The sequence below is a fragment of the Mytilus californianus genome, unplaced genomic scaffold (assembly GCF_021869535.1).
Source record: "Mytilus californianus isolate M0D057914Y unplaced genomic scaffold, xbMytCali1.0.p SCAF_8, whole genome shotgun sequence".
In the NCBI taxonomy this organism is placed as follows: domain Eukaryota; kingdom Metazoa; phylum Mollusca; class Bivalvia; order Mytilida; family Mytilidae; genus Mytilus; species Mytilus californianus.
This window is the reverse complement of record NW_026262734.1, coordinates 107,445,860-107,465,148: the sequence shown is the minus strand read 5'-3', so window position 1 is coordinate 107,465,148 and position 19,289 is coordinate 107,445,860. Positions and strand designations below refer to the sequence as shown.

At 31.7% G+C, this 19,289-nt stretch overlaps 1 protein-coding gene across 5 annotated transcripts in view; it reads right to left on the bottom strand.

Moving 5' to 3' along the window:
• Nucleotides 1-2,824: 2,824 nt before the first annotated feature.
• The window catches only part of LOC127712502 (myotubularin-related protein 3-like), a 38,328-nt gene continuing 21,863 nt past the window's right edge, over nt 2,825-19,289 (bottom strand). For 3 of the 5 annotated variants that reach the window (XM_052218975.1, XM_052218976.1, XM_052218977.1), the window contains exons 6-16: nt 18,776-18,889; nt 18,181-18,374; nt 17,346-17,456; nt 16,585-16,696; nt 15,355-15,550; nt 14,800-14,985; nt 13,846-14,019; nt 12,067-13,089; nt 9,882-10,124; nt 8,351-8,538; nt 2,825-6,176 (exon numbers count right to left, since the gene is read on the bottom strand). In XM_052218975.1, the coding sequence (XP_052074935.1) occupies nt 6,005-6,176; nt 8,351-8,538; nt 9,882-10,124; nt 12,067-13,089; nt 13,846-14,019; nt 14,800-14,985; nt 15,355-15,550; nt 16,585-16,696; nt 17,346-17,456; nt 18,181-18,374; nt 18,776-18,889 (2,713 nt within the window). In that variant the 3' untranslated portion in view covers nt 2,825-6,004. The remainder of the gene's footprint in view (nt 6,177-8,350; nt 8,539-9,881; nt 10,125-12,066; nt 13,090-13,845; nt 14,020-14,799; nt 14,986-15,354; nt 15,551-16,584; nt 16,697-17,345; nt 17,457-18,180; nt 18,375-18,775; nt 18,890-19,289) is intronic. The other 2 variants (XR_007987104.1, XR_007987105.1) reach the window with 2 other exon arrangements.

Sequence of the window (19,289 nt, the reverse complement as noted above, 5' to 3'; positions counted from 1 at the left end):
CTAGTGCCAACCGAACAGACAAGTCCATATAGCGTGGGATCGATTGCTTACGAACATGACAATTAACCGACAAGACATAATAGTATATTAGATGTGGGACGTTATATAACAAGACGAGAAAAAAGCCAATACACAGTGGATTAATACAACTGCATACCAAATAGAATTGACTAAAAATAATTAACCCACCTTAAACTAACCTAACCACAAATTTTAACAATTCTGTCGCCACCGCTCAATCAAGGTAAATAAAGGGGAATAACGTCTTGTCTTATATTATGTTGAATAAACGGTGAATGTGTCCATGGGACACATGTGATGCCCCGCTTGCATATAACGTTATAAAGAGGCGTAACTCGAGAACTATAAAAGTGACACCACCCAAATTCGAACTTGATCTGAGTTTTGTGGTAATAAGCATTGTGTATACGTTTCATAACATCTGGTTGAGGCAAACTTTAGTTATAGAACAGAAACGAAAAATTCAGCAATTTTTCCACATATAAAGGGCATAACTCCAGAACGATAGAAGTGAAACCACCCAAATTCGAACTTGGTGTGTGTTTTTTGTGGTAATAAGCAATATGTATAAGTTTCATAATATTTGGTTACGGCAAACTAAAGTTAAAGAACGGAAACCCATTTTGGAACGTACGTACATGTTAAAGAACAGAAACCAATTTTGGAACGTACGTACATGTTAAAGAACTGAAACCAATTTTGGGACGTACGTACATGGGTTACACTTAATGCACCCTCCGGTGACGGCGGGGGCATAATTATTGGAACTTCACTAAACAATAATCGACTTCATGAAGGTTTTGAAGTGGGAAAGTGTATATTATTTTTCTGGTTGGCTGGCATACTTTAAAACGATGTAGAAACTATGTCTGACATGTTAATTCTGGTATCAATGATGAGAACTAAAACAAATATACATGCGTATACAGCCAGTAATCTGAAAATTTTTATTTTTTGTGGGTAAATTTTCAAATCAACTGTCTATTCAAGAGCAACATAGATTAGTTTATAAACTATTGAATATTATTTCTCCTATCAGTCTAGTTCAAGGGTCCACAATTAAGATTATCTTTTGATCTCCGTCTGTTACATAATTTTTATACAATTAGCAAGCTGTCTGTAAAATTAGAAAATTTATTGCACTATTTTTACCTATATTTATCGACCAGTATGGTTTTAATTTGTTTTACCACTACAGAGATATGGATTTGTAACAAACATTCCAAATTTGATGTATTAGGGGAGATAACTCTTTATTTTTGTGGGTGTTTATTTTCTCCAAAGCTATTAAGTCTCAAGTGTTTACAGTTTCTATATAAATAACAGGATACGTGGGTATATGTCAATGAGTCAGCAACTCAACAAATCACCAAATAACAGAAGACAGATGACTGCCTTCGTGACTCATTTATGATTTTCACGGTTGGTGTCCACTGGACTAGAGGTATCCTTTACCTGCTCAACTGACATCGAAACTAAGTTATCCTATATTTCTTAAAATAGTTGTAATCAGTAGTTATATAGCATAGATTACTAATTCTAGGGCCAGAGAAATGAATTTTGTGGTATCAAATGAATAACCAGGCTTGACAATTTAACCTCTACTGTTTTACTATGTACTATTTTGTGTGGTTTCTCATCCTTTATAAAAAATATCAGGATGTGGTATGATTGCCAATGGAAAACTATCAACCAGAGTCCAAATGTTGTGGATGTAAGGAACTATAGGTAACTGTATCAAATACCCATACTGTATAGTCAGCTATAAAGTAGGAGACTTGACAAAATGTATACCGGTAACGATTCAAATGAGAAAACCAAGTCTTTGCCTATTCATTCTTCTGCACTTTTGGAAACTCTGTATCCTCTATTTTCTTTATAGTTATGTTCTATTTCTATTGTTATTCCGTTTTCTTTCTTGAAACTCTTTCAAAAGACATTAAAATTAATCTTTTTCTTCATAGGATATACTTTATAAAATTGAGAATGGAAATGGGGAATATGTCAGAGACAACAACCTGACCAAAGAGCAGACAACAGCCGAAGGCCACCAATGGGTCTTTAATGCAGCAAGAAAATCCCGCACCCGGAGGTGGTCCTCAGCTGGCCCCTAAATAAAATTGTGTGCTAGTTCGTTTGTTTGCATTATCAAGATCACTTTAAATCCACAAAAAATATCCACTAAATCTAGAGTTGTCTGCATAACGGGACTAATACCCCAATCACATGCATTTTAGTTTTGCACGGCAGTACCAGGGTATATTGAAATTCAGTTTAAATATGTCAATCTGACAAAATTATATTGACTCAGGAACAAAGTCCCAGGTTTGTTTACTGTTAATTCTGAAATCAGTGCTCGCATTTATTATAACGAGTTCTGGACTCAACTTTCCAAAATGTGAGTTTGAATTAATGGGATTCCTTTCCTTGTTGATAACAGAAAACTTCTAAAATGAGCTTACTATGGCAGGGATTAAAGGTCAAAGTTAAGGTAACAGTGACCTGACTTTAGTATGTGACTTTGGTCAACCTAAGTTCTATGGTACAACATTTACTCCCTGAATGTGAATCAGAATAGGTTATCCTTTCATAGGGATCAAAGGTCAATATGAACTTATTTTGGTATGTGACACACCATCTTCCCATGATGCATCTGCATACCAATTTTATGGTACAACACATATGCCCCAGACCAGAAGCTGGACAGACAGATCAGGTAATATAACCCCAATATTTTTTTGCAGGGGTTATAACGAGTCAATTTTTTTTTTATCACAGAATTAGGAAATGAAAAAAACAGCAGCTGTTTATAACATTTAATAACAAGATCTGTCAGCTTACAAAATCATATCACAAATCATTACTGTGTCAATCATAACTCTAGTTTCAAGTTCATTGTTTTCAATCAAAGAAGACTGTGACTTAAAAAATTTTAAAATGTGTAGAAAATTTACCCCTCTGTTTTCTAAAAATTACTGTAAGTTTTGCTCTTTTAAAAAAAAATCATGGAACTTAATGGAAGCAAAAAAAAATAAAATTGGAAGGTCATTCTGACAATGCATCAAAACCGTAATATCATTTCAATGCTAAAGTTGCTAGTACCAAACCAAATCTAAAAATACTTATGGCAATTACAGGTGCTTGTCTTTGTAGAATATATAAAACACATAAAATAAAGTCAATGAAAACATTATGTATATGTATGTAGCACTTGAATTTAAAAAAACAAACAAAAACATGGAAAAAGGAATGTTTGTAAGTGGATATATATCATTTACAATTAGGGTTTAATCCAAAACTAAGCAATTAATCTTTATTTGTAAATATATATGCCTCTTCAATTCACATTTAGGTGTGTTATTTTTATATGAAGTTTGTAAAATTATGCTGTTAAAATTGTGCATAAAAATTAGGTGGTCATTTTTTAATATATTATAAATGAGTTTTACATCTATGGAGAGCAACCCTATGACACAAATAAGTAAAGCATAAAAGCCCTTTGTACCTTATGACATGAGCTGTGTTGGATAGAAATCAACCTTATGCAAGAGCATGTTTATATGTACGTGTATAATACTTTGACTTATTTTGGAACATTCAAATACGAAATGAACAGATGAATTTGTGTCTGGTTTGTATGGTTCTTATATCAAATCAACAGTAACAGATTTTGCATAGAGATTTTTTCAACCTAGAATAAAACAGATGTATTGATATTCATTTGCATAAGGTAGATTTCTATCGATGCAGTTCACATATAGATTTTTGTTTACGTTCAATCTTTAATCATTTTCATGTCATAGGTAAAAGAACTATATAGCATTATGTTTTAGGAATATTCAAGAGTTAAAAATGCATAGAGATTTTTTTAACCCAGAGTAAAACAGATGTATTGATATTCATTTGCATAAGGTAGATTTCTATCCGATGCAGCTCACATATAGATTTTTGTTTACATTCAATCTTTAATCATTTTGATGTCATAGGTAAAAGAACTATATAGCATTATGTTTTAGGAATATTCAAGAGTTAAAAATGCATAGAGATTTTTTCAACCCAGAGTAAAACAGATGTATTGATATTCATTTGCATAAGGTAGATTTCTATCTGATGCAGCTCACATATAGATTTTTGTTTACGTTCAATCTTTAATCATTTTCATTTCATAGGTAAAAGAACTATATAGCATTATGTTTTAGGAATATTCAAGAGTTAAAAATAGTTTTCCGAGACAAATCTGGAATCAAATAAAAAGTCGAATGGAACAAAAGCTAAAGAACAAAAATTTGTGGTTGTAAATTTCAAATACTTCCAATATATGTACTGTTTCATCGCTATTTGTACAAAAGATTACATCAAATAATCTCTTTTTACTGATATAACAGAATTTTTTTTATTCTAAATTTTCCTTCATTTTCCATGTTTAATGAGAAATTTTTTTTTCCAAATTTGTCTCCACTTGCATTTTATTTTTTTATTTTTCAAATTTCACGTGAACTACATGTTCTAGTTACAGTGTATTATTATGACTACAAATATAGGATTTAAACTTTAATACAATCTACGCTTTAAAATCTTGCTATATTATAGTAAGTTTGATGAAAACTGGAGAAAGGGTTTATGGAATTCCAATTTAAAACAGGGATATATATCATCTCTTATTAAAGAAGACTGATCATTCATGTTTAAAGAGGCTTTTTTCTTAGGATTTATTTTAAGGTAACTATTCTGGATACAAAATGTGTTAACAATTTTTTACTGTTATTTATTTCAATTTGTGAATACCAATTTTTGAGATATGGAAAAAATAGTTGTTTCAAGGTTAATGAATTTCTAGGAGCTATCATGTTTTAGCAATTTAAGGTTGTCCCATAATTGTCAAAGTTCTTACACATAAAACAAAACATTTATCATGATCAATCTATATCTAAGCAAGTGATGAAACTTTTTGAAAATATACAGAATATTTTTCTTAATTTGCTATTTTGATAAATTTTTCAACAAAAAAATGGCATACTGTGAATTTGGTGTATCCAAAAAAAGATTCTATTCCAGAAATTGTTGTGATGTCAGGTCCCTGAAAATTAATAATTGATGAGTGGTTGTTCCCAAGAAATCTTTAAATTATTTTACAGAAATTTGAAAAAAAAAAATATTTTATGCATTTCTGGAATTAAAAATGAAAAGCGAACAAACCCACATACATTAAATTATGGAACTGCCTCAAGTGAAAATGCAATACACCATTATATCAAAATTATTCAAATTAAAAACCTATAAAACATTCTCACAGAAAGTAATGACTGGCCAACCACCTCTTTTTGTAAGCATGACATTCATTAAATTAAAAGCCTAGTTGAGGCATTAACAATGATTTAATTAATTATAAGTTGAGCTACGTAATCCAATCCATTTAAAGTCCACTCTTCCATTTCATGGAATCAAAAACCAAGGGAAATACAAAATTCAAATTTGCCCTTGTTAACAAAAGTAGACATAAAATTCAAAAAAAATAATTCTCAATTTTTGTTTATATAACTTAAAAGACTAGATGTGATATACAGTAAGGCATACTTTATCTATGGGTTCAGATAGCTTATTTTATATTCCTCCATTTTATGTACTTGGAGCACATTGGTCAAAATTCATCAATCAAAGCTGCTTTAACAGACATCTGCAGACTGAAATAGTTAATTACACATAAAAACAGGAGTTTCTCTTCTCACTGAAATCATTAAACAAAACTTAGTGGTATATATACAGATTTTAGAAATTAAATAAAATAAATTATTTGTGATATATTCTTAATCACATACAAATAAATAAATCATATACAAATTTGAAGTAAATTCTAATTGAAGAAACTGAACCCTAAAGATAAGTACAAGTTACTGAATATCTTTACAAGAAAAAATGAAACTGAAAGTTATCTTTCTTGCTTTCACAGTCATTTTCAGCTTTTAGTACCAATGTTTCTGATTAGTCAGTTGGAAGCAGCAGCAGCCAATGGTCTTTCATCTATCATTCCATTAAATGGTAGTTTTTGAAGAAAACTGAAGCACTTAAAACAGACCCGTTCCTCTCCAGCTAAGTTCTGATGAGGGATAGGCGTGTAGTTATTACTACATTCATGACAGAAAATGTTCCCACAATTCCTGAAACAGAAAAAAAATTAAAAAAATTCGTAAGGGTTCCGCGGAACCCAGTGTCTCGCCTACTTTTGGTGTTAATCGCAGGCTCAACAAAAATGAAGAAAAAAATAAATAAAAATATTCCCCTCTATACTATGTTTTGATTGTAAGTAGCTTCTGTCCAAGTTTGGTAAAAATCCAGGCTAAATTATGAATCTAATAAATGTTTTAAAAACTTAAACTGCAGAATGTATGTAATGTTGACTGGAAGAAAAACTAAGTCCATTTATAAGTAAAATACAGAAAAAATGAACAAAATTTTATCAAAATTTCCTTCTAGATACTATCTTATGATCATAAACAAGCTTCTTTCCAAGTTTGGTATAAATCCAGGATAGTTTAAGAAAGTTATTGAAATTTCAAAAACTTTAACCACAGAGTGAATGTAATGTTTCCTGGCAGAAAAACTAAGTCCATTTATAAGTAAAATACGGAAAAATGGAATTTTTTTTTTACAAAATTTACTTCTGGATACTATCTTATGATCATAAACAAGCTTCTTTCCAAGTTTGGTAGAAATCTAGGATAGTTTTAGAAAGTTATTGAAATTTTAAAAACTTTAACCACAGAGCGAATGTAATGTTAACTGGCAGAAAAACTAAGTCCACTTATAAGTAAAATACGGAAAAAATGGAATTTTTTTTTTACAAAATTTACTTTTGAATATAATCTTATGATCATAAACAAGCTTCTGTCCAAGTTTGGTAGAAATCCAGGATAGTTTAAGAAAGTTATTAAAATTTCAAAAACTTTAACCACAGAGTGAATATTTGTGGACGCCGCCGACGACGACGCCGACGGAATGTAGGATCGCTATGTCTCGCTTTTTCGACAAAAGTCGAAGGCTCGACAAAAAACCATCTTGGAATAATTTGTGTAATGAGGGTCTTATTCGAGACCCTCAGTAAAACATGATATTATCTATAAAATCTCAAGACTTACAATACATAAGATATACAGTAATATACAATCATAGAAGTATCAAGAAAAAAGGCAATGTGAAGATCATACTGTTTTGTCTTCTATTTCTATGCATTTTTAGTCCTCTACCACTTAACCATCTGAAAATAACTTAAAGTGTGTAACCGTAACCTCCACATTTATACATCAAGAACAAAACAACCATATTTGAAATTTTTTAAATACCGCAATCATTGCTTCATTATAACGATTGTTTATCTACAGAAAAAAAGGTAATACTATAACAGCAACCAAAGTGCTGTTCCTTTCCTTTTTGTGTGATTTTTGCTGTGCATGTACTGATTTTGTGTCATGGATGGATACCCCATATCCTTTGTTTTCCTATAATACTAATTATTTAAATTTCAGAAAATGTAGCATAGGAATAAGACAAAATTTGTTTAATAGTAATTCTAAACATTGCCATACCGATCCCATCATAAAAGCATTGCAAAAAATTCTGAATTTACAGTAATATTAAGCCATCAAAGTATTTATAAAAAAAGTCACTAAAGCACTTGATCTAATAAGGATTTTTTTTGGGCGGAAGGGGAGAGGGTGAGACTATTCTAGCACAGAAGTCAAGAATACCTTAAGCTATAAAAAGCTAATGTGGCATCACATTTTTTTACTTACATTTACTATACAGTGTTTACGAGTCTGTATAATATAACATACTTTGTACTTGCATCATTCATTTTAATCTTTTAAACACCAGCTGCACCGAATTACATAGACAGGGATAGCAGCCAATAATATTAATAAGAGCTAATTGTGTCACATGAATATTCACTTTTTAATATATATATATACATTGACAAACAACTATCTTAAAATTTCATTTTCAAATATTAAATATTTAATTATAATACCATATTTCTCTTCCCTCCAATGTTCCAGTAATGAACAATTGCATTTCATAAACATGTTTACCGTTTTATCTGAATTTTGTCTCTGAATAACCTTCTGACATCAAGCAACTATCACTTATTGATTTTGATGCGAATTTTTTTGAATTGTGATGGGAACTTGCGTGATTTTATGTAATGGTGGACAAATTTGCATACAAGTGTAAATATGTCTATTTTTTACCATGTGTGTTTTAATGGAAGAGCCCTGAGCTGTAAATCTTACTATACCTATGATCAAGCTATAAATTATATAATGCCAATGTTTACCTGCAGTGATGTTTCCTCTTCATGATATTAAATCCTACAGTACATCCAGCACAATGTGTAGCCACATAGTCAGGAACCCATTTAACAATCTTAGCATCTGATTCGTCCAGCTGTTCCCAGCTTACATCTGACGCATTACTACAGCCTCCTAAGGAATTCATCTCTCCATTTGAATCTGGTGACATCAACTATATTTCAATACAAATCGGCATAGTTAAAATTTCTATAAGATGAAAATACGATGTGAACATAAATTCACCCTAAAATATAACAGTTGTCTTAGAATACCCACATTCATAATCATGGTTATTTAAAGTTTCGAAACAGGAAGTAGGTTTATGACAGATTCGAAAAGGTGGCACACATAACAACTCATCACTGACCAAATATGAAGTCATTTTGTAGTTTTTGAGAAAAGTGTGAGGAAAATATCATGTTTATGTTATAAATGTTACCAGTCAAATCTTAAATAATTGTTTTATCATTTGAATGCTCATCCTGTCATATCATTGACATGAATTTAATGATATATTTTTTCTGTAAATTTACAGTGAGCTTAATCTAGGTGTTAAGCTGTTCTAATTATGAACTTGAGTTTTTTTTTTTTTTTTTCATTCTTTGTATTTTAAGTTTTTAAACTTTGGTCTTGAGCATACCCTATGAATAAAAAAATTAAAGAAGCTTAGTGAGCGCGCTCACATACCCCACGTCCCCACATTGTCATTGGAGAAATAAAATAAGTGTAAGAAAAAAAAAAATTGTATAAGAAAAAAAAATGAATCATAATATCCTGTCAATATGCACAACTACATAGTATGTCCTTATTATTTACAAAGTTTCATGAAATTCTGTTGTGTGGTTTGAGAGGAGTTGTGATGACAAACTGTTGCAGTAGTACATTGAAGCAAATAAGTTCAAAGGGTGTAACTCCTAGAAAAAAAATTGAATCGTAATTTCCTGTCGATATGCACAACTACATAGTATGTCCTTATTATCTAAAAAGGTTCATCCAAATTCTGTTGTGTGGTTTCAGAGGAGTTGCGATGAAAAACTGTTGCAGTAGTACATTAAAGTAAATAAGTTCAAAGGGGCGTATACGTAACTCCTAGAAAAAAAATTGAATCGCAATTTCCTGTTGATATGCACAACTACATAGTATGTCATTATTATCTAAAAAGGTTTCGTGAAATTCTGTTGGGTGGTTTGAGAGGAGTTGCGATGACAAGAAACAGGACTGACGGACTGACAGACGGACTGACGTTGCGTGGGGTATAATAAGGAGATGTGGTATGACTGCCAATGAGACAACTATCCACCCAAGATCAAATGAAGTGAATGTAAGCAATCATAGGGAACCGTACAGCAGTTTATTCCAGAAATATTCCACAATAGAAAAAAAAGACAAAAAAACCCACCAAAGTCATAAAATAAGGCCTTTGATGAGATAATAAGCATGAAATTGTTGTTACAAGCACTTAAAATCTCCCTGCTTTATAAAAAACCAAACCTTCTAACCTTTACTTATACTCACCAAGTCATCTCTAAAATTGTCTAACAAACATCTGCCTGCCCCATTACATGCTGAGGCATGGTGTATCAATGCAGCTCTTGTCTCCTCCAGCTGTGATGTCAGAAGCTGAATCTGTCGTTCGAAGTCAGACTTCACCTGTAACATTCTTTGTTGTACAGGTTCATTGAAGATTGTCAATCCATCAACGTCAAGATAGCGACTGATACCATTTAACTGTCTATGGATGTGCGATTCTGTCGTTGACTAAAAACAAATCATTCAAATAATAATGATTCGTATTTTCAGTGGTAAATGGTCAAACTCTAGAAATTTGTATTGAGGAAAAGTATTGCCTCATGTAGACTGTATATGATATATATGTTGGCATATCATTGCGTGGTTTTAATATAACTGTGATTTTAAAGTCCTTGAAATCTATTTTTTCCTGGTGGTTCTTGAAGAAATTGTGCTGGTCCTCACTATCATTGACTATTATTTCTATTGTAAAATACCAAAATTTTGTCGGTCCTTTGCAAAATTAGGGTAAAAACCTTTCATCTACCACTTTTCGAAAACACTGCTATTTTTGCAATGATAAAAAATAAAAGGGGAATGTGTCCATGGGACACAGATGAAGCCCCCCGCTTGCATATCATATAAAGTTTTGAAGGGACAAAACTGAAGAACGGTAAAAGTGACGCTATCCAAATTTGTACTTGATCTAATTTTTGTGGTAATAAGTATTGCGTATAAGTTTCATAACATTTGGTTGAGGCAAATTTAAGTTAGAGAACAAAAACGAAAAATTCTGAAATTTTTCCATTTGTAAAGGGGCATAACTCTAGACCAGTAAAAGTGACGCCACCAAATTTCAAAGTTGATCTGTATTTTGTGGTAATAAGCATTGTGTATAGTTTCATAACATTTGGTTGCAGTAAACTTAGATTGGAGAATCATAAGTAAAAATTCATAAATTTTACATTTGTAAATGGGCATATAGCATGTATACCCACATAACTCTGGAGCGGTTAAAGTGACACCACCAAAATTCAAGATTTATCTGTATTTTGTGGTAATAAGCATTGTGTATAAGTTTCATAACATTTGGTTGAGGAAAACTAAAAGTTAGAGAATAGAAATGAAAAATTCAGCAATTTTTCCAATTTTAAAGGGGCATAACTCTAGAACGGTTAAAGTGACACCACCAAAATTCAAACTTGATCTGTGTTTTGTGGTAATAAGCAGTGTGTATAAGTTTCATAACTGATAACATTTGGTTGAGGCAAACTAGGCAAACTAAAGTTAGAGAACGGAAACCAACTTTGGGAAGTACGTACGGAGGTACAGACAGACGGACGGACAAGGGTAAATCTTAATGCCTCTCTGCTACGGCGGGGCATAAAAACATTAACCTACTTTAATGATTTCACTTCTTACTGTAAATTCAGAAATTAATGCATGCACTTATTATTGAGCATCACTAATTACTGGTAGAAATGTGAGATTTACCTTATATATGCAATTACATAAATTTTGTGAAGGAAAAACATGACAATAACATGAATAATTTCTAGATTTTCAGTATTTGATTAAAATTTTGAAATCACATACCAAACAATACAATATGTTCTGATCTTTACTGAGCAGTTTTGTAAAGTTGTTTTATGGAAATATTTTTAAAGTTTACTTTCAATTGACATTCTAAAATGAGTACAACATGTACAAGAAGTTTCTGTTTTTGTGTCTAACATGTTTAGTTTGTATAGGTATAGGTGCAGTGAAAATGTTGGCAAAGAATCAGATAAAAAGAGTTGTCTGACTATTTTTGAAATGTTCATAGAACATTTCTTTTGTTACTGATTTGATTGTTAATATAATATTAAATATTTTTTACATGGCTACTTTGACTATGGGAATACAAAATGTTTAAGGGCTGTTTCAGAATTAAATGGTGGGGGTTGGGAGTGCATGGGTTGCACTTTTATGAGACCCCAACCACCCATAAAACAAAACTTTCATTTTACTTAAATTAATTAAAAATTATAAGGAAAATGAAACCACTCACAGTTAATTAATTTGAGTGCCTCCCATCCTGCCCACTATGATCAATTTTGGAACAGCCCTAATGCTATCCATATAAAATATCGGAGATTTACGAAAAACTTCTACCATAATAACTAGTAGACCATGAATATCAGTATTTTACCTTACTATCAGCTCCGGGTGTAGGCGGACATGTAGAATTAGGAGTTCTAGAACTAGCTGGAGTAGGATATAATCTGTTAGGAGACAACGACCCATTAGTTAATTGTTTGACACAGCCATTGGTTTTATACGACAACTTCAGAGCATTTGATTGATGCAGTAAACATGTAAGGTTACGCAGATTGTCTCCATCAGTAGAACCTGATAATTCAATACTGGAATTACTTATTTCACTCGTACTCGTGCTTATCGTAGAACTGCTTTCTAATGATTTTAATTTGCCTATCGCTGTTTTGGCAGGGATTAAGTTTTCTACACTCCTCGACACTATTTTAAGTCGTCCATTAATTTTTGACAAATCATTTTCATCAACTAAAGTATCTGTTGAGCTTTCAATTCCATTTTTATCACTTAATGTTTTTTCACTATTTGTTTTGACTAATGTCCTAACTGGACTTCCACTACTTTCGTTGTCTGAATCGGAAGTATTTCCGTTCATATGTCCATTCTGAACAATGTTTTTACCTAGTTTATCATCACAGTCAGGAGTCAATTCAGAATGTCCATTCACTAAAATCTGATTATCTAAGTTATCACTTTTATTTAGGTCATTACTATTTCCATTTGTAACCAGTCCATTTACCATCAAAGGTCCATGTCCATTTTCTAGTGGAATACTTTTTGGTATTTTGGAATCGTTCAAGTCTCGCCTATCAGAAATATCTTTGAAATCTGACAGGGCATGATGACCTGTATCTTTGGTCTGATGAACAGCCTGATCAAAATTTTCTAGTGCAATGCTAGGATCACTTTTGCGTCGACTTGGACTGGGAACTGGAGCCTCCTGATTGGCCAAAAGATTTTCACATGACCTAGTTTTTTGTAAATTACAAGTCATACAAGAAGGCTCTTGTTCCTGTTTGTCCACAGATAAATCTTCAGAACTTGTCCTTGATAAATTATTTGATAGATATACTGATGCCCAAAGCTGTAGACTTCTCACATTGTATGATGGATACAACACCTGTCAATGAAAAAAAAAGTTAATATTGGTTTTTTGGGCTACATTAATGTCATATTGACACTTCAGTATTTCTTAGTCTTTTTTGGGTCAATACGAAAGTGTAAATTATTTTTTTTTTTTTAAAGTGAAAATTGATGTTTTGTTGTAGTTTTTTTTTTAAACTTTGCAACTTAATCACATTGAATACTGATACTTATACAACATATGGTCTAGATTGATGAAAGGGGTGGTGCACAAACAAAGGAATCTAGTGTTTATAGTTATTATGGTGATCTGTTGTACTGTCATTTGTTTTAGTTAATTCCTCTTACCCTTTTTATGTATCAGAAGTACTTTTTCAAAATAACTGTTACTGCTACCGGTCCAATCCTATTGCATATTATTAATCCTTTCAGAAATGGTGTTTGTATTATTTGAATATTTACTGTTTTGGACAATATGATAGTCAATAAATAATTTTTAAGGACACTGAGACCGTGTAACGTAACTTACGAGAAAGAGCAAGTTTCCGAATTAAAGCAGCTATTACGACTAAATTAACTCTAAAATCTTTCTTTGAAATTGTGTTTTGTTGTTGACTTGCTGTCTCATTGACATAAACTCCACATTTCCTTTCATTCTAATTTTCATATTGTGATCGAGATGGACAACAATGGAGTGTATAGGTACATGCAATTTGAAAATTGATAATTCTTGTAAAAGAGAACCAATAATGGAGATGGTGTTTTAAGTTTGTGATGAAACTGTATTTCTTACCTGTTGTTCTAGAGATGGGCAGTATAGATGATTTGTAAATTTATTATTTTTGTTGTTGAGTAGCGACCATACAGAAGCTGTTCTAAGATTGAGCTGGTTGGCTTCCCTTTCCCGAGTGTTGTTACAGAGGAATGTACCAAACAAATGAGAATAGGTATGCTGCATCAACTTTACCTGTCAAAATAAAACATTGTCAATGATACATTGAGTATAAACAAAATTGTTTTGACCTCAGGCTTGATTATTTTATTTCATCACTTTTCTGTTCTAAACAAGGAACAGAATGAAGATTTTAAGGTGTACATTGTTTTTAAGTGCTGAGGCTGAATAATTAATTGAAATTGAAAAAAAAATTGACAAATGAAAGATTTTTATGCATTATTGAACGAAAGAAAGATTTTTTTTAACAGGTTTTTGAGTCTATTTTGCCAGATCCTTTTGTGAAGGCAGATCAGCAGCATGCTATTTGTTAACTTTCCACATTTCATTATTTGTTACAAATGCTCTTAGTATTGTTCATGTTTATGGTGTTTATAGAAGTCAGTCTTATATCTGCTTCATTCATCTTTTTGTTTTGCAGCTACAACTTGATGCATTGTGAGCTCACTAATAATACCCCTTCACTAATAAATCAAGCAGGTATGTCTTGTATTTGCTCATAAAAAAATCATTTACTAGTACATGTATGTCCATGCCATTTTAAAGATATAAGATTTAGTCAAACAGGAAGTAGGAAATTTAAGGAACTGAAGAGTGTCATATATATTGGGTCTACCATAACCAGATGAAACTTAAATGTCTTATTTCGAGAAGCTACTTATAGTTGATGTGAAAATGTAACTGACAGATGATGCACATAGAGACCGAGGTAATCCAGTAAATCACTCTCAAATTTGAGCAGGGAGTATACCAATGTACACCATTTAATCATGCATCTTCTATTTAAAATCTTACCAGATATGCTTCATTGAACTGGAATGCACAAGGGAACTGTTTGTAGAGTTGATACACACAGTCTAACCACTGTAGAAACACAGGACATCTCTCGTTTAAATCTTCTGTGTTGATACCATTACCACATCTATCAGCAAACTTATGTCCATAATCTAACCATTCTCTCTCTACTAATACTTGAAATCCCTAAAAACAATATAATTATTCCAATTTAATTTTGTAATTTTATTAATGATGAAAATCATGACAATATACATACCATATTTTTGAAATTATGATAGGAACCTTTTTTTCCTTTTCTAAACTAATAATTATAACTAATATCTTAAACTTTGGGTACAGTTGGCTTTTAGCTTATATTACACATCTTTCTTGCACAATAAAAAAATGCCATTCCTTTGTTGTCTAATTTGAGGCATTTTTTTTCATCATTCAAAATTATTTCAATTTATGCATGGTGGATACATTGTTATAACAACTCAAACTATTTTATGAATCCCACAGAAAAATATTCATTATATCAATTCCAAGCAAACAGTTTATGTTTTTACAAACCTCTAACGTCCTATAATAAGGATCCAGTAGTAGTTCTGTTAAGGCTATAATCTGTGTGGTTCTATCCCAGCCATCAGAACAGTGAACCAGTACAGGTTTCCCTTCCTTATCAATAGAGTTAACAGCCACTAGAGCTGACTTCAGTATGGCACTTAGATAGGTAAACCATTTGGTAGTCTCTAAAGTTGATAACCAACTGTAATAAAAACAGTAACATAAAACAGATGGTGCATGACTTAATCAGAAATCTGAAACCAGTTATAATAACAACTGTACATTTAAAGTTATTGCAGCTTTAGTATTTCCAGATTATGTACTCTAGATCTGTTCACAGGAGATTCACCATAAAAACTCCTTTGCTATTGGAAACTCATCAACCAATGTAATAGATATTAGAAGAAAAAATTTAGAAAAATTGCAAGTTAACTTTGAATTATGTCCTATATACTGTGAATTCATTTATATTCATGGGATATCAGTTTTCGTGGATTTCATGGGTATAAATGAACCACGAATTAAAAGTACAACGAATACAAAAGGGAGGCGAAAGATACCCATGGGACATTCAAACTCATAAATCGAAAATAAACTGACAACACCGTGGCTAACAAAAGAAAAATGACCAAATATATAGTCTTGTATGCACACTTTGGCAAATCCAACAACTCAAATATTCACAAAATATATATGTTTCTTCAATCCACGAAAATTGGTATCACAAAAATAAATGAATCCACAGTAACCAAATAACAGAATGATTTAAAACCATTTCAGCACATCTAGATAATGCAAAGGAAATAAAGTCAACCTCAACAAATACACCTTATCGCTATTTATTCGAATCTGGATCCCGGACAAGTTCTAAAATTACAAAACTTTTTCATCCAGTTGAAGCTATCCGGAGCACTGTTTAAACAATGTATTATGCATAAAACTTTTCAAAGAGAAGTGTTTAAACCATCCTAAACACTTTAAAGAAAGCATTTTTATTACTTTAATTTGTGTTTTAAAAAAGTGGATCATAATCTATAAAAGTTTCAAAATGTTTGCTTTCTAAACTTTTTCCTTCCTTAGCTCATTACTGATGACCTTTGTTTTTGCAAGACTTGACCCAAACAGGAAGTTGTATAAGTGACTGTTTTTTTTCCTGATTGGACTAAATAGCGATAAGGTGTATTGTTATACTACCCTATGCTTATTGAAACTTGGTATGAAAGTTGTTTTACTTACTTTGGTTGATCAGCACCACCACTACACAAAGCTCTCAAAGCAACATAACTTTTACGTATAGTATGGATGTTGGCCAAATTCATAAACTGTATCTCAGAATTCTGGTAATACTCTGAAAATAATAAATATGATCTATTGGTATGTTCATTTCCGATTTTTAATAATGCTACCTAGTCATGAAGTATTACTTAATTCATTAGAAAATATCTTTCAATTTTGTAAACATTTACTTACTTCCACAAATTCTATTTTAATACCTAATAAATATAATGCATGAAATTAATAAAGTGATGTTTTCATTTTGTACAGAACTAAGTTGAAACCTTTGCTGGTGGACTATCAGTCCCTGAGGGTTTTATCATTTCAGTAGTTGGTACTTTGGCACTGACAAGATTTATAACAAACCTTTCTAAAATTTCCGTTTATGAATTCAGAAATTATTAAGAAACTAAGATTTCAACTTCCTCATGCAAATTTGACCTTAGATGGATTTGGCTATTATATTTAGGTCCCCTTTGGTCATATAGTTCTTTAACTGTTTCGTTTCTTATACATTCTTGGCTTTCAAATATTCGGCTTTGAGCGTTCCTGATGAAGGTAAATCCAGAAAAGCGCTTCTGACGCATGAAATTTATAAAGTGTTGTCTTCAGTTTTTATTATGTTAAAGTATTTAAGAGAATCAAATAAAACATGTACAATTCTGAACATTTACCCCACATGAAAATGTAAATGATTTCTTGTGTTTACGTTAGGACATTACCTGCACACTCCACACCTCCTCCTTTGGCCCTGTTGGCCACAGCGGCACTGTAAGATCTACAGTCCATTATAATCATCTTTTTATTCTCTGTATTCATGTCACTTCCTACATCTGCGATTAAAACAATACATGTACAATACATATTCCATTTTCTTTTTTAAATATTGCAAATCACTTTATTCATCAATTGATGTGGCATTTCTCAAATTTTCAATTTGGACTAGTACCTATATTTTGCAGCAAGTTACAAATACATATATGATTGAATTGTAAATCAATAAATATCTGCCATCCTATTTTCATTGTTACAAAATTAAACATATTCTTCAATTAAAGTAAGTTTTGTTCACATACAGGTACAAGCTATACACACATTTATGTACATCTATTTTGTGAACAGGGATCAAAAGTATTTAAAGTAAGTTCTAAAATCACTGACATTTCCATTCTGTGAACAAGATAGAACTCTGTATAGCAGTCAACTGATATGCATCTTCCTTCTGTGAACCTGATAGAAACCCTGAACAATTATCATTTGTACCGGGATATTTGGTATAAGTTTCTGGGTATTGTGAATAAACTAAGTTCTTCATTATTTGAATACATCTAAGAGCCTATTTAATCATTGCTGATAACAAGTTATGGATTCTATGATCAATAAGTGCCTCCTTTGTGTGAACCTGACTTGGATTCTAAATTATATTGAAATAAATCCTTGGTTCTCTCAACAGGTAACCTACCTCCATTCTGTGAACCAGACTCAGAGCCAGATGAATCATCATTTATACCAGGATACTTGGTATAAGTTCCTGGGTTCTGTGAACATGTTACCTACCTCCATTCTGTGAACCAGACTCAGAGCCAGATGAATCATCATTTATACCAGGATACTTGGTATAAGTTCCTGGGTTCTGTGAACAAGCTATAGGAACAGATTCTAACATTTTTTCATCCTCTGTACTCCTCCATCCTAACCAACCTAATTCAGGCTGGCTACATCTAACTAACACTGCACCATTCCTCTGGTCTCTACAAAATTTGTAAAATTTTACTTTAATAATGCAAGATATAAATGCACTTTTAAAAATTTTTATAAGGACGAAAAAAAAACATTAGTATTGTAATTCCATATTTAAATTTTTAGACATGTTGCAATGAATATTTTGTCAGTTTCATTGACTTTGTTTGCCTAACTTCCAATTTTGTAACATTGAACTCAGTAGTGTTTCTGACTTATATCTAATATTCACTTTTTCATTGCACTAATGTTAATTTCACTGCAATTAGTTTGAGTGCACGAGGAAACACAAGTTCCATAATTACTTGCATAAATCACTTGAAAGTACTTATTAAACCTATAATCACTTGAAAGTACTTATTAAACCTATAATCACTTGAAAGTACTTATTAAACCTATTATACAAACATACCTCCATACAACTGAAGGAAACCTCCTCTGAGCTCTAAATCCTGCCACATCCTTTAAATGTTTATCTGTAATACAGGCTGGTACTATGTGACATTTAGGATAGGATGAACACACACTGAAATTATAACATGTATAATGATTTAATAGACTGGTTTGTATACTTTTGAAAATTAATACTGAATGCAGTAGCAAATATAACAAACATTCTCCACTTAGGCATCTGCACCTTTTTTATATGTACTCTTGTACCTGAAGAATAATTTCAGACATGCTCCTGCTGATTAACATTATATTAGATTTATTTGTTTTTCAACTACAAAGAAATCACTGAAATTCTTTGCTTTCAACTATATCAAGATTATTTCTAACATTTACACAACATTGTTCTGTTTCAAAGTAACATTTTCAAGAAACAATTTGATTTTATTACTGTATCTAGAAAGATATGACATTTCTCCACTTCCTCACATTATAAAGTTCAAGACAGCTTCTAGCACATCTTTGAGTGAAATTCT